The 14,126-nt window shown below is 28.0% G+C and overlaps 1 protein-coding gene across 1 annotated transcript; it reads right to left on the reverse strand.

The window, feature by feature from the left end:
* Positions 1–3,425: 3,425 nt before the first annotated feature.
* On the reverse strand, positions 3,426–13,950 carry Vha26 (V-type proton ATPase subunit Vha26). The gene is made up of 8 exons (XM_016052940.3): positions 13,790–13,950; positions 11,470–11,535; positions 11,258–11,367; positions 10,335–10,401; positions 7,335–7,424; positions 4,928–5,091; positions 3,957–4,044; positions 3,426–3,856 (listed from the first exon to the last, which is right to left on the reverse strand). Exons 1-8 carry the CDS (start codon positions 13,820–13,822, stop codon positions 3,794–3,796), a joined length of 681 nt encoding a protein of 226 aa, XP_015908426.1. The 5' UTR covers positions 13,823–13,950; the 3' UTR covers positions 3,426–3,793.
* Between the last annotated feature and the right edge of the window lie 176 nt (positions 13,951–14,126).

Consider the following 14,126-nt stretch of genomic DNA (forward strand, 5'->3'; position numbering starts at 1 on the left):
ACCTCAAAGAGTATGATGGTGGTATTTATTGTTATCTAGGGTGCTTTTGATAAAGTCGTTGTTGAAACTACATTATCAAAGCACTTAATAAAAACAGAGATATAAATTCGATAATCATGAGGTGGTTAGAAAATTTGCTATCCTCCATGTACGTTTGTTCCTCTTTAATGGGTATAAGCATGAAAGTACATGCTACCTAACCTCAGGATGCCCGGATGGAGGGGTTTTCTCCCCTATCCTATGGTATATTATAGACTCTTTGTTAGTTCGGTTAACTGATCAAGGCATCCCCTGTTTTGGGTATGCTGATGACGGAGTAATTGTTGTCAGAAGCAAGCATGGCAAGACAGTCTCTGAACTCATGAATGATCTTGAAGAGACTTCACGACAAATAATGTGATCATGAGGTCTATTCGGCTCAAAGATTTGATCATTTAGGGTAACACTGCATTAAGACCTGGGGACTGATGTTCCTGTAAGATGTCTGGGGAACTTTACTTCAGTCGTAAGGCTTTCTTGCTAATCATGATTTAGGGTTTGGGTACAATAGACCTCTGGTCGGTGTGCCTTGCTCTCTGGAGCCCCAATTTTCTGTTTCAGGCAGCAATGTTAAAAAGCATCTATAATTCTACTTTTACATAAGTTAATGATAATACGTGATTTGAGTCGTGAAAAGTAGAAGCTTATAAATTAGACAAATTTTAATTTATTTTTACTAGTTGTAGCATCAAGTCATAGAGGAGTAAAACCAATTACCAGGGAAAAAAAATCACTGGGGACCTCGGGGTCGTGAAACCCGTGTTTACCTCAGATAAAGGTAAACCCCCTGAGGGCAAAAAAATCTTTAATCATGTTGCATCATTAATTTTACATATTTTGTCTGATATCATTTGGCAATATTGTTTCGAATTGAAATTTTTTATATATTTATTTTAGAACATTTGTGTTAAACTTTCATACTTTAATATAATAGTTTATAATATATAAATATTAAAATAAACCACAATGTATAACTTTAGAGAAATAACCATTATGAGTACCTCATTAGTATATTAAAAAAGTTATATTTTTGAAGTTTATTTTAAGGCTTTTTTTTTCAGAGGTTAATTTTATTAAACATTGTGGTACATACATTCAAATGATTTAAACATTTTAATTAAGTTTATGAAGTTTGTTTAGTCTTAGTTTAAATATGAAAATTCCCTTTTTTTTGTAGTACAAGTATATTTTAAGTATAAGTACATTATTATTAGTATAATAAATATTTATTTTAAAGTTGAATATTAAGAATCCAATAATAAGTGTAGATGATGTAAGAGAAGAATTACTAAATTACATAGAAATACAAATTACATAGAAATTACTAAAGATTAAAATTAACTCCCATGTCAAACACCATGCTATTCGATCTCTTCATGGTTTTTTTCCTTCTTTTTTTTTACATAGAAAAATCAAGGATACAAAATTGTTAGCTCAAAAATTAGGGCCAGGTGGGGCAGAATAAGTTTAATTAAATTTCCGTAAAAAAAACTGTGAAATCACTTCTTAGGATGTCATGTACAAAGCACAAAATAAAATTGATTACCTAAATAATTTTTGTTCTAATAGTCACTTACTTAAAACCAATCTTAATGGTTCAGAAGGTTAACAACAAATAAGCTGATTAATTACTGTTTACTATTAACTGTTACAGAATCAGACATGAGAATGTACTTTTTCTGAATAGATATAACTATTTTCTCAACAGATATGGTTCTTAACACATAAAATAGTAAAGGGTAATCCCAATCTACAAATAGGGTCGAATAATTCTAATTTCCTTTTCTGCACACAATTATAAATTTAGTTGACCCAAAGATAATTCCATGTAAACACAATATTAAATAGTTCATGGCTTAACTGAAACTTTATAACTAAAACTATTCAACAGACATAGCTCAAATTTTGCATTTTATCATTTAACATTACACAGTTTAATACGGTGCAAAAAATTTTATACCTAACAATTCAATATCTTTTGCTAGCTATTAAAGTAGTTTATTGTAATTTAACTTGTTAGACAAAATAATAAAAAAACAGATATTCACATAGACAAATTTTATGATTGTCAAAAATTTCCATATTCGCTTAGAACTTCCCACAACCTGGTTAAATATGCAAAAAAAACAAATTTACATTAAGGTGTCCACCTTTTTGACAGTGCTTCTGGTAAAATTGATACATTTTCCAGATTTTGTTTATCCCCATATTTTTATGGTCAAAAATCTGAATCTATCTAAATAAAGATAAGTTTATTCAGAGACTGTGTGTGCGTACATGTCAGATTTTGTAACTGAATTACTAGTTAACAAAATAACTGAACATAAAATGCATAATTAATTATATTTACAGGTATAATTATGGCTTAAATTTTATTAATTAAGTATAATGGCTAAAACCACTATTTTGTTTAGACTTAAATGTTACTTTTCCCCCTCCATAAAACTGCAAAGGATTTAAAACAAAAAGTTACGTGTATATCTCAGGGAATAAGCAAAAAGAAACAAATTACTTGACGGAATTTTTTTCTTCTTTTTTTTTGAAAATAAAAAACAGCAAAAGCCTAAGCACAAAGAATAACAACATAGACATATTTCATATAACATCTAAATAAGGATAACATATACTTAGTGCTTCATATGAACAAAGCACAATTTAAAAAATTCTATAGTATGTCAATTCCTGTGTTTCATTCAAATCTCATGTAACTTCAGGATAATGTTTCCAATGTTGGTAACTCCAAATACACTTAACATTGTGTAGATTCTTGATCCAATAGAAAGGAAATGACTAATAAGATTAATTATGCTCAATTCTCAGGAAATAAATTTTATACTTAAATCAAGAATGTCAACTGCTCCACTTTCATCAAAAACTCTTCAAGTAGTAGAGTTTAAAAAACTATAAATTGTAGAATTTTGGTTTATTTTGACTTTAAAGAAAGGCTTTTTATACTAGCTTTTAAATTATTCATACACAGAGGTGGGCAAAATAATTTAAATATGATTTACAAAATCATGGAAAGTAATCGTAGACAAAACAGTTTAAAAGCAATGTACCAAATTGCGTAAGCGCTGGGCAAAATCATACATTAAAACATAAACTTTGCTACAACTAGAAAAATTAGTTTATGCACTTTAGTGAGTTTCTTGCATTATACAATCAAAACACCCTTTCAACCACTGCAAAACTGATGCTTTCTTTTTAAGGGATTTAAAACAAGCTTAGCAATCAAATCTGACATGTTACATATGCCTATAGAGTATTTTTAGTATGCTACATAATATCAAACACCCCATTCATACCTTAATGTTCCTGAAATCAATAAGCTAAAATGATTTTCAATATAGAAAAACATTGCCATGCATAATTGAAAGAATGAAAAGTTTCACAATAACTACAACATTTTATTACAATTAAAATTCATATTAATATAATTCATTGCAAACACAAGTTTAACATATAATTCTAATAAAATAACAAAGACTAGACTCAATTATACACCAAACATTCCACATCCTAAAAGTCTCTATACACAATATATATGCTTTTTCCTCATGAAGAAGGCCTACACCCGGAGCCTTGACAGATTTCATAAATAAGGAGTTCTTGATTACTTCAAATAAATTAAATTACAAATTCCACTGAAAAGCTAATTTAAGTAGCTCTCACATATTTAAATGGAATGTTAAATTAAAGAAAATGTTTCTTGAGTATAGTGAGATGAAATAGTTTAACCAACTGCAGCACAATCTTAATCATTGAATTTTCTGTTGGGGTTTGATCCAAATAATGTTTGACGAATTTCTGGCAACAGCTAGAAGAGAAAAGCAGTAACATTAGTTTGTTTATATATAATAATAATAATTTGATGTATAAATTCATAAAAACTTTCTATTAATAAAAAGTATGATTACCTGTTGACTTATCATGTCCAGCCTGCTTTCTAAAGTATTGTTGATTTTAAGCTTCCCATGTTGGGCTGAAATTTCAACTCCGCCAGCACTATAAGACATTACGTAATTAATAAAAATAAAAGCAGAGTAGAGAACAAAATACTGTAATATGATTAAGTAAAAAAATATTTTCACTATGCAAAGGCATTAATTAATATACTTTAATATCACTTGAGAAGATGAGAGCTTTCAAATAAAATAAAACAAAAGAAAATAGGAATATAAAATGAGAATTTGTTTCATCTGCTCAAAATTATAATTTCTACTTTAACCCTCAGAGCAGTAGTCTTGGCCTTTTACAAACAATATGATGCAAAAAATTTCTGTAAATTTTGTTCTCAGGAGCTCCATGCTTTTAAGGTTTAAACAATTATTAATTATACATTGTTGTTGTCGTGTCCAGTGGGGAGAGTTGTTCTCTAACTGCCATTAAAGGAGTAATTATACATTCATATTTATATATTAGTATGCATCATTTAATATTAATTAAAATTAATGTTTTAAATATACCATACAAATTTCACACACAGAACATAGTGACTATCAGTTTAAGTTTTGATTGTTTTAACTTTTTTTAATACTTGCCCTGTCAATAATAACTTTTTGACATATCAAGACATGGCAATTTTCGGCAAAATAGGTCTAGAAAGACTTTTAAAAAAATGAACACCTTTAAGCACTTTTTAAAAACGCTACGTACTTAGTTTATTAAAATAGCACTGGCAAGATAAAATAAATACTGCTTGTTAATGTCTTAATAATATAATGATTGTTCAGATAATAGAGTTTCAATGACTACTAAATAATAGATCCAACGAAACATATTCCAAGTTAAAATTGACTGTTAATTGGTTGCATATTTTTTCCAATTCTCCCTGTTTCTGGAAAGAAAGTGGTAATCCTATTTAAGAAGGAAGGGAAAAAAAACTTACCAATCAGAAGGCAAACAGTTATCTTTATCAATGGTAATTCTTATAGGTTTCTCAACTTGCTGCTGGTAAGCATCTGAAATACTTTTAAGTGAACTTTCAACCACTGGTATATCTTGCTTGCGGCATTTAACGGACACCTCCTTTTCAAGAAGTTGAAAAACAGCCTGGAATTAAAAAAGTTATTTCTCCATGTGAAGAGTATAGACAATTTAAAACATAAATTCCAACCACAGCTGAACTTTACAATGAAGCATTTATAATTCATGAAACAAAATTCACACTAAGCTAATCAAAACTTTTATATATCAGGAATAGATAGAATTTTGCATGCCCAATAGGGTATATAATGTACGTCTTTGTGTAAAATTGAAAAATTAAATGAATAAATAAAAAAATGTATCACAAAATTTTTATTTTAACAAGAAATAATGTGAACTGGATACCCTTTTGAACTGGATACCCTGATACTCTCTGAAATGTTAAAAGAAAAAAAGCTAGAGAAACTCCTTTTTAACCGTAGCTATATAACATTAAGTTACAAACTAATTGAGCCTTTTTCAGAGTACCTTATTACAAGTTTATTCAGATAAATGTGGGAAAAAAAATTCCAAAATAATAAATTATGAGAATAAATTTCTTGGTTTCTATATCCTTGTATGAGTATGTATGTATGTATATATACATATAAATACACACATACACCTATGTCCGTCAAATTTAGAAGATGAAAAATCCAATGTTTGAACACGTTCACGCCAGGTGTTGCGTCTGAAAGCGGAAAGGAAAAGAGAAAATACTGGTAGAAGAAATATTTCAATATTAGATAATATTCGGGAGGAGTTAATCTATTCTCAACAATAACAATTAACTGTAAGGAAATTTATCAAGGCGAAGAAGCAATTCAATATAAAAATTGCATCCGTTAAAAACATTAGTAGTTATGGATTTTTATTATTCCCAGAAAAAACTAAAAAATGAAATTTATTTGTTACCAGTCTTTACTCCGGTGTGCCGCCATATGAGACAATCTAGCGTGACCCACGGGTGGGTCACCACGCCGTGAACGTGTTTAAAAAAAATTCAAACAGCGGTGACAAATACCTCCTTTTTGTTTTGTGGTCAAATATTGTGAACCCACACCTTACATGACTGGCACCAGGAGGAAATAAAATGAGATGGAGCATGCTGATAGGCTGCACCTTGAGCTTGTTTCCACAATTACAAATTAACAAACAGAATTAGCACAATATCTCCTTATATTTTTGATACAACGGCAGCATAACATTAGGTTGTTAAACAGGAAAGAAATATCTACTGCTGAAGTCAAAAACGATTCAGTCAAAACAAAGAAGTCAATTTACTTCACAGAAGGACTAGAAAAACTTATTCAATTTTTTTGGTGGAAGTTTTTGAAAAAAATTTTAATGAATAGTATGAGATAGTATGATTGCACGGTTGGAAACAAATGTTTCTATGCAAAATAAGAAATCCTAAAGGTGTTGCTACATTACCAAGGCTTATTCAAAGCTCTAAATAATTTCTCTGATATCCTCCTCAAAACAAATGTCATTTAAAATAAAAAAATTTCAGAGCCAAAATTACAAAAAAAGAAATCAAAACACATAAATCTATCGTAAGCAATTCTGAGATTTTTTTTTTATTTAAAAAAAGTGACTAAAAATATATTTTAAATAAAATTATGTCTTTTTTAATTAAATAATTTTAAAAAATAAAAGTGAAATTTCCTGACAATAGAAGGTTTTTAGTCCCTTTTTCAACAAATATTGGTGAAAAAAAAAGAGTTAATAAAGACCATAAAACTATGATGGAAAAACCTACAATTTTTCTTTTTAAAATTGCTCTGAAACTAACGACAAATATTTAATAGACGAAAAGAGTTATTTCATAAAATTGTTAAATACATATATTGTTTAACTAATTGTTTTGTTATGAATTTTGTTTCTTTTCATTACAATAATACAATATTTTATTTAAATGCCTGTATCCTAGACTTTAAAATAAACTATAATCTTAACACAGCATGCATATTAATTTATTTATTTAAAAGCACCGTACAAATCAGGCAATACGGAACAATTAATACCGACTTCTGAACTTAATTTTGTGTTAATGTAGGAAGCATTAAAATATATATAAAATAAATTTTTTAAATTTTTTATTATTATTTCCAGTTGAAACGCTTGCACAATTCTTAAAATAGACCCAGTTTCCATCACATGGGTGATCCATCACTGTGCAGAAAACTTCATTTTTAACTATTTATCACCTGACTTAATGACAGTTTTACCTTTAAAATAACTAACAAATGATCAGGCTAAAGAAGATAGTAGAAATATGAAAGGAAAAAAAAAAAAATACAACAACAACAAAAAAACATGAAGATTACCTGAAGAACTAAATTCTTCATAACTTCCTGATAACGAGATTGGTCACGAGTCAATCCATGCAACTGCTTCTTAGCTTCCTCTAACACAGTCTAGAATTTCAAGATTAGTATTATACATTACAATGGAAATATAAAAACATTTTCTTAAAGATATAAGATTACAAGAAAAAATTGAGAAGTTATTAAAAAAGATAAAATATCACTGTAATTTAACTTTTGAAATATATACAGTACATTAACTATGACTATTAGAAAACTAAAAGAGTCATGGAGCATGGGAAAATTGAGCTCCTGTTAAAGTAGAGAAAACTGGTAAGGCTAAGCAAGCCTGTAAGATACGGGGAAACACAGCTAAAGCTCTCTAGTTTCAGTCTTCCAAAACCAATTCAAAAGCAAATCAGTGGATTATCTTTTAAGAATAAAGATAAAATTTTTGTATGTTTGAAAAGTAGCATATCTGAAATTTAGGCACTGATAAAACTACACATGAAAGACCACCAAAGTACATTTTACATAGGGTACCACCTCACCATAAAAACACCTTGACAATTATTTAAATATTTTTAGTTTTCATGCAAATTTCAGTAACTCAACCAAATTATCATTAAAATATTATTAAAAACTCTTAATTTTTTATTAAACTAAAACCTTTCACAAGTGATTAGTTGCTACCAATTAAAAAAGTAAATTTTTTAAAAATACAGGAAAACATTCGCAGTAGTTCAAGGAAAAAAAATCAGGACAACATTATTTAAAAAAAAATTTGGACATAATTTCGGAACACTAAAATTGAAGTATTCCAACCTGATTCACTCGAAAGACCAGTAGAACATTTCAGTGTTTTAATGCAGACTTGTTAATTTAGTAATTTGGACTATTAAAATAATTTTTACGCCTACAAAAGTGTGACTTAACAAACTTTTTTTCCCCATCATTTATACTCTCTATAGTGAAAAAATATTTCAAGTCAAAAACATAGTTAAATATAGGTAAAATTATATTCATTCTAATACAAGTATTAATTTTACTATTCAAATAAAAAAAGCAGTAAAATAAAAATTACGTAACCATGTTTAGGTACCAGAAAAATAAGAAAAAACGGAATGAATAAAGAACAAATACATCTGCTAATAAGTAGGAGATAACACGGTCTTTTGTATTCAATATTGAGTAAACAACAAATTTAAGGTAATAATGCTTATAGACCCATGAATGGTGTTCGCAGACAGGCAGGTGAAAAACAATGCACTAGTGGCTACTTGGCAGAGCGGGCATAGCCGTAACGAGCTCACTTTTTTTCAAAATTTAACATACTTGACCAATAAGTTTTACTTTAAAAGTAAAATAACTTTAAATTGCATCATTTAACCTTCCGTTAGTCGCGCGCACCTCACAGGTGCATCCTTACTGCACTTCCACCTCCTTTGCCGTCAATAGATTTTTCCGGGGGTCGAGCCTAATGTTATGTTCCTAACTTTGGATTACTCAAATGTCCGTGTAAAATCGACCTTAGAACATGTCGATGGAGAGTTGGAACCGCTCAAATCACCCCTCTGGTGCAGCGCGACCATTGGCGCAAGTATTATGGATATAATATTTTTATGAATTAAATATATATATTTTATCTCATTTTCTGTCCTTCTCAACGTAGCAGGTATAAATGGTCAAGTTATATACACAGAAAATGGTTACGGAGTAAAAAACCGCAGAACCTTCTTGCGTCAATTGGTTGAACATCTTGTGATGGAGGAAGAGATCCGACGCGGGACCAAGAAAAATTTATCTTCGGTACTTCGCTAAATAAGTTTTTTGATATTTATCTCTCTAAAGAGTCTTAAATTGGTAACAATTAACTATTTAAACTAGACTAAATTTCATTTGGCTTTCAAAAAATCAGAAACACCTCATAGGTGCAACGCGATTAACCATGTCGGAAACAAGTGCGCGACTAACGGAAGGTTAAAGAAAAACTTCTAAACAATTAAACTTGAAAGCATACTAATGTGCCTTTAATTAGGATAGAAAAGTGATTGAAGTATCTGTTCTTATGAATACATTAGAGATAGGGAAGCCAAAATCTTTTAAATATTTTCAAATTTATATTATATTATCATGTTATCATTAATCAAATTTTCTTATGGCTCCACCTTTTACCTTTTGTAAATTGAGCATTTTTAAATACCTAGGCAGATTTTAGTGATTTAAATTATAATTAGACTTACTTACTTCATTTATGAAAAATTATCAGCGTTAATGCAATAAAATTATTTATGCAACATGAAAAAGTTTAATTTTCTTAATCAAACTCTAAAATATAATTTTTAATATATATTTAAGTGGAACACAAAAAAACTTAATTCATGTTTGCATAAAAATTCAAAGTCTTTCTTTCTATTTTTGGATAGTTAAATGCAGAAATTGAGAATAATGATTTTTTGTTTCATATCAGAATAAAAAATTTAAAAAATGCACAAAGAAGTTTGGGGGGAAGGGAACACTTCAGAAAAACAAATTTTCATATTTCACTGTTAGGTGGAGGCATATATTTGGTTTTGATTTGAGTAAATTAAGTAATTTAAGTATGGTAACATCAACTTAGAATTATTCATTATATATTTTTAAAACTGAGATGAGTTTATTACATACCTGCCAACTCTTCCGGATTTTCCGGAAGGTTTTATTTTCATATTTAAAGTGGTGGCAATACTCAGGTTATTCCAATTAACTTTTTGAATTATAATGATAATTATAAATGAGTTTGACCACCACTACATATAAATAACTACAATAAATATATGAAAACATAATAATCCTTACGTAAGCGAATTTCAACGGGATCAAAATATAAATATATTTTTTAGTCAGATTGTTTTCCGTTTATTGTTTTACAACCACTCTGAAAATCCATTCTCGGAAAGAGTGAAAGTATGCAGGTAATGTTATTATAATTAAGTGATATAAATGAGAAGAAAAAAAAAAAAAAAACTATAATTTGCTTACTCTAATATGATCTTCTCTTGCTTTTAAAACTTTTAGTCTTGCTTGATTTAACATATTCGAACTTTGGCTGAAATGGAAATTTACACATTTTAATGACCAAGCATACAGAGATAATAAAAATGCAAATCAAGAAAATTTTTCTATTTTATACTACAAACACACAATTTCCAAAATCAAAGAACATGAACCAAAGAAGACACATATCTCCCAGTATAGAACTAGTCCTTAGGTAATAGATCAATGCTCGTTTAGTGTAATGAAATAAATTAATTTCCAAATATAATTTAAATATAGAAGAAAAAACTTATAAAACGAGATATTTCAGAAGATTTAACTTCAAATAAAATTATGAAGGAAAAAAAATCTAGAAGTATTTTTAAATTGAACAACTTAAAACAGTTGTATTATGACTTTGCACAGACAATATTTTATGACTGAGGTTTGAGACACTTTTAAATATCGTAAAGGTGCCATAACTAAAAAACAAATGAAAGAGGTCATACAATATAGAAAAACATCAACTACATTTGTAAAATGCATCTTTTAAAGATGGCCTCTAAAAATTTAAATTAACAGTTTATAAAATCCACCGGTAAATGCTAACCGAAAACTAACTATATAAGAGTAAAAGTCACATTTTTTTAATAGATAAATGCCCCATTGGTATACTGAAAAATTATGTGACGAAAAATGATTAAGCATTTCAAAAGTTTCGATAAGTTTTCAAATTTTATTTAAAGCAGCTATACAAAGAAAAATATAATAATAATATTATTATAACAAATTAAATATTATATTATAACAAAATTATATTGTCATTATGTAAAGCTTTTTTCGCATTATGAAAATTAATTATCAAAAAGAAAGATTTAGTAGAAAACGCATCATGAAGATCAATAGCGAGTACTATAAAGATTTCTTACATTTTTCGTTGCAGTTCAACTTGCTTTTCTTTTTTATCATAATATTCCATGATTTTTAGTCGTTGCTCTTGCACCAATCGACCCTTTTCAATATTAAACTCTTCTTCGGCCTAAAGTAATACAAATAATAGTATGTATGTACATATAAATAGAAGGATCAATTGTGATACATATCTCTTTAAAGTCTAACATCACTAATATTAAAATATTACCTTAGCATCAATTTCTTCAACTTTTTCATTGGCTTCTTGCTCAATGAAGGCCATCATGTGGTTGATCTAATAAACATTTAAAATATTATAGAAACTGACTCTTTATAAAATTATTATAAATATCATAAACTTATTATTATACATAATAAACTTATATACAAATACACATATACAATACATACTTTAATAAGTCAAGCTTGAACCAAATAATTTAGTAAATGAGTTATTTCTAATAAAAATAATGAAATTAGCTTTTAGCAACATTGAATCAATTTAAATTAAATGGATTTGAGCATTTACTCACCTGCATTCATATTCTTAACCACATCTGCTTAACTTTGAACAAAAACATTACTTTACCCAACTCTGTCTAATTCCAATAATTTATTGTAGAAGAGTTTTAAAATTAAAGTAAATACTATATCTCTTAGAACTACAAGGCTGTATTTTTTCAGCTGTACTACTTTTAAATTTTTCCTACAAGTCAGACATAGCCAATGATTCTGCTACATACTATAGCACATCAAATATGCCAAAAATCTTAGACAGGACTCCCAATTTCTCACTTTAATTGCAAAATAAATTTTTAAAAAAAATTTAAAAAAACAGAATTAATGAATTTTAATATTGCTGTTGTAGGCTAAATTAAACCAAACTTCTTTTTTTAAAAAATAAATAAAACACTTTTTTTTCCTTTTCCTGTATTAACAGAAGAGAATCAAATTACAGGAACACCTTTTCCAAGTGCAGGTGTTTGATCAATTGCAATTAAGAGCCTTGATTCCTGAAAATTTAACTTCTTTCTTGCTTGAAATATCTTTGTTTTGTCTATCATTAAATAGAAAGTTATATGTGTGCATATTCATAGAAGTCGAAAAATTAATAGCCTGCTCTATATCACAGATCTTTTTCTTCTTCCTTTTTATCTTGGATACTTTTTCTTTTCATCTTTCCTTCTTCTACATTTTAATTTATTTAAAAAAAAAAAACACTTTCAATTTAATAAACATTGTGTGAAGTGAGAGTTATTGGCGATCGAAATGGGCTACAGGTGGCATAGAGGCAACACTTCACATGCTTTCACCATTAGCGTGTGGAGAGTGATAGAAGAAGGGAGTACGCTAGTCTCTGTCCCTATTTTCAAATAGATTAAAATCTTTTATAAGTTAGGATACTATATGCAGGGGTCTATCTAAGTTTTTCGGAGAGGTACCTATTATGTGAAAATTTAGATATAATTTGTGAAAATTAATAAATTAACAAAAAAATATGGATTTATCGTTTATTACGTGATACAAAAATAAAAGTTTAAGAAAAAGTATTTTGTGAAACTACCGTTTCTCCTAAAGTTGAATTTGTGAAGGTACCTAACCGCTAATAAATTTGGCCGGGACAGACCCCTGCTATTTGAAACTGAAAACTACATCAAACATAGTTCTAAAAGAAAGCATCATGAAAATATAAAAAGTTATACATAGTTGATCATTTTTAAATGAACTGATTACATCCAATGTCTCATAAAATATTTCTTTTTATAGTAATAAATTATGTATAATTTATAAGTGAATAAAAATATTTCTAATAAATAATTGATCTAAAAAAATAATTTCACTTTGAATACATGTTGTTGCTGCAATTGAGATTTGAATTTTCTTCTTAAAATATGTTGAAAAGTATTCATATTTTTGTAAAAAATAAATCCTAACAAAAACTTTTATTTTCCAAAACTCTTCATATTTTAGTGATTTGTGCTTGTTAGCAATTGAATTGTTCTTTTCGACCCATTGCTTTTTTACATTTTTTTGTCCAAGAGGAAAATTAAGAAGGAAAAGAAAAAAAGATGTGATATAATGCAGGCAGACTAACAACTTTCCATTCATTGATAAACAAAACAAAGATATTTAAAGCAAGAAGCTATCTTTAGAGAAATCAAACCTTTTAATTACAATTGATTAAACACCTGTACACTACAAAAGGTGCTATTGTAATTTGATTCTCTCCTGCTGTTAATACATGAAAAGGAATTTTTTTTTATTTATTTAAAAAAAAATTTTTTTGGTTTAATTTAGCCTACAACAGCAAAATTAACATACAATTCTCTTTTTATTAGATTATTTACAAAATCATATTAAGATTATTTTTGCATTTGATAGTAACTCTGAACTGTAATAATCTTATTGGAATATATTCGATTAGTTATCTCCAGTTCTCTTTTTCTATTGTATTATTTTAACCTATGTGATATTACATCCATCCCTGTAGTCGCAAATATCTTTAGAGATAAGTTTAAACTATTTTGAGAATAAAATGTACAACATACTTGTTTTTGAACATCGGCATCGCTGAGAGACATCTTTGATCAGTCAATAATTAAACTTAAAATATATAATATTTTAACAATTTAATGTTTGAAAAATTTAGAACAAATTTCTCTACACCCTTCAACTTCGAAGAAAGCTGGAGTCATATGACTATTATTGTGATCATTGCCATACTAAACAACATAAATATAACCTTGAAAACTCAATTTCAAAAATCAACGTAAAAATATTTTTTTGAACATAGCAAGAATGTGAATAAATGTTATTTTGATCCATAAAATATAAAATTTCATTTATTTAATTAAATACTTTATAAAATTGTACAATAAAAGTTCA

The sequence above is a fragment of the Parasteatoda tepidariorum genome, chromosome 9, assembly GCF_982258835.1.
Source record: "Parasteatoda tepidariorum strain Cologne lab strain chromosome 9, Ptep-v5.0, whole genome shotgun sequence".
NCBI classification, from domain to species: domain Eukaryota; kingdom Metazoa; phylum Arthropoda; class Arachnida; order Araneae; family Theridiidae; genus Parasteatoda; species Parasteatoda tepidariorum.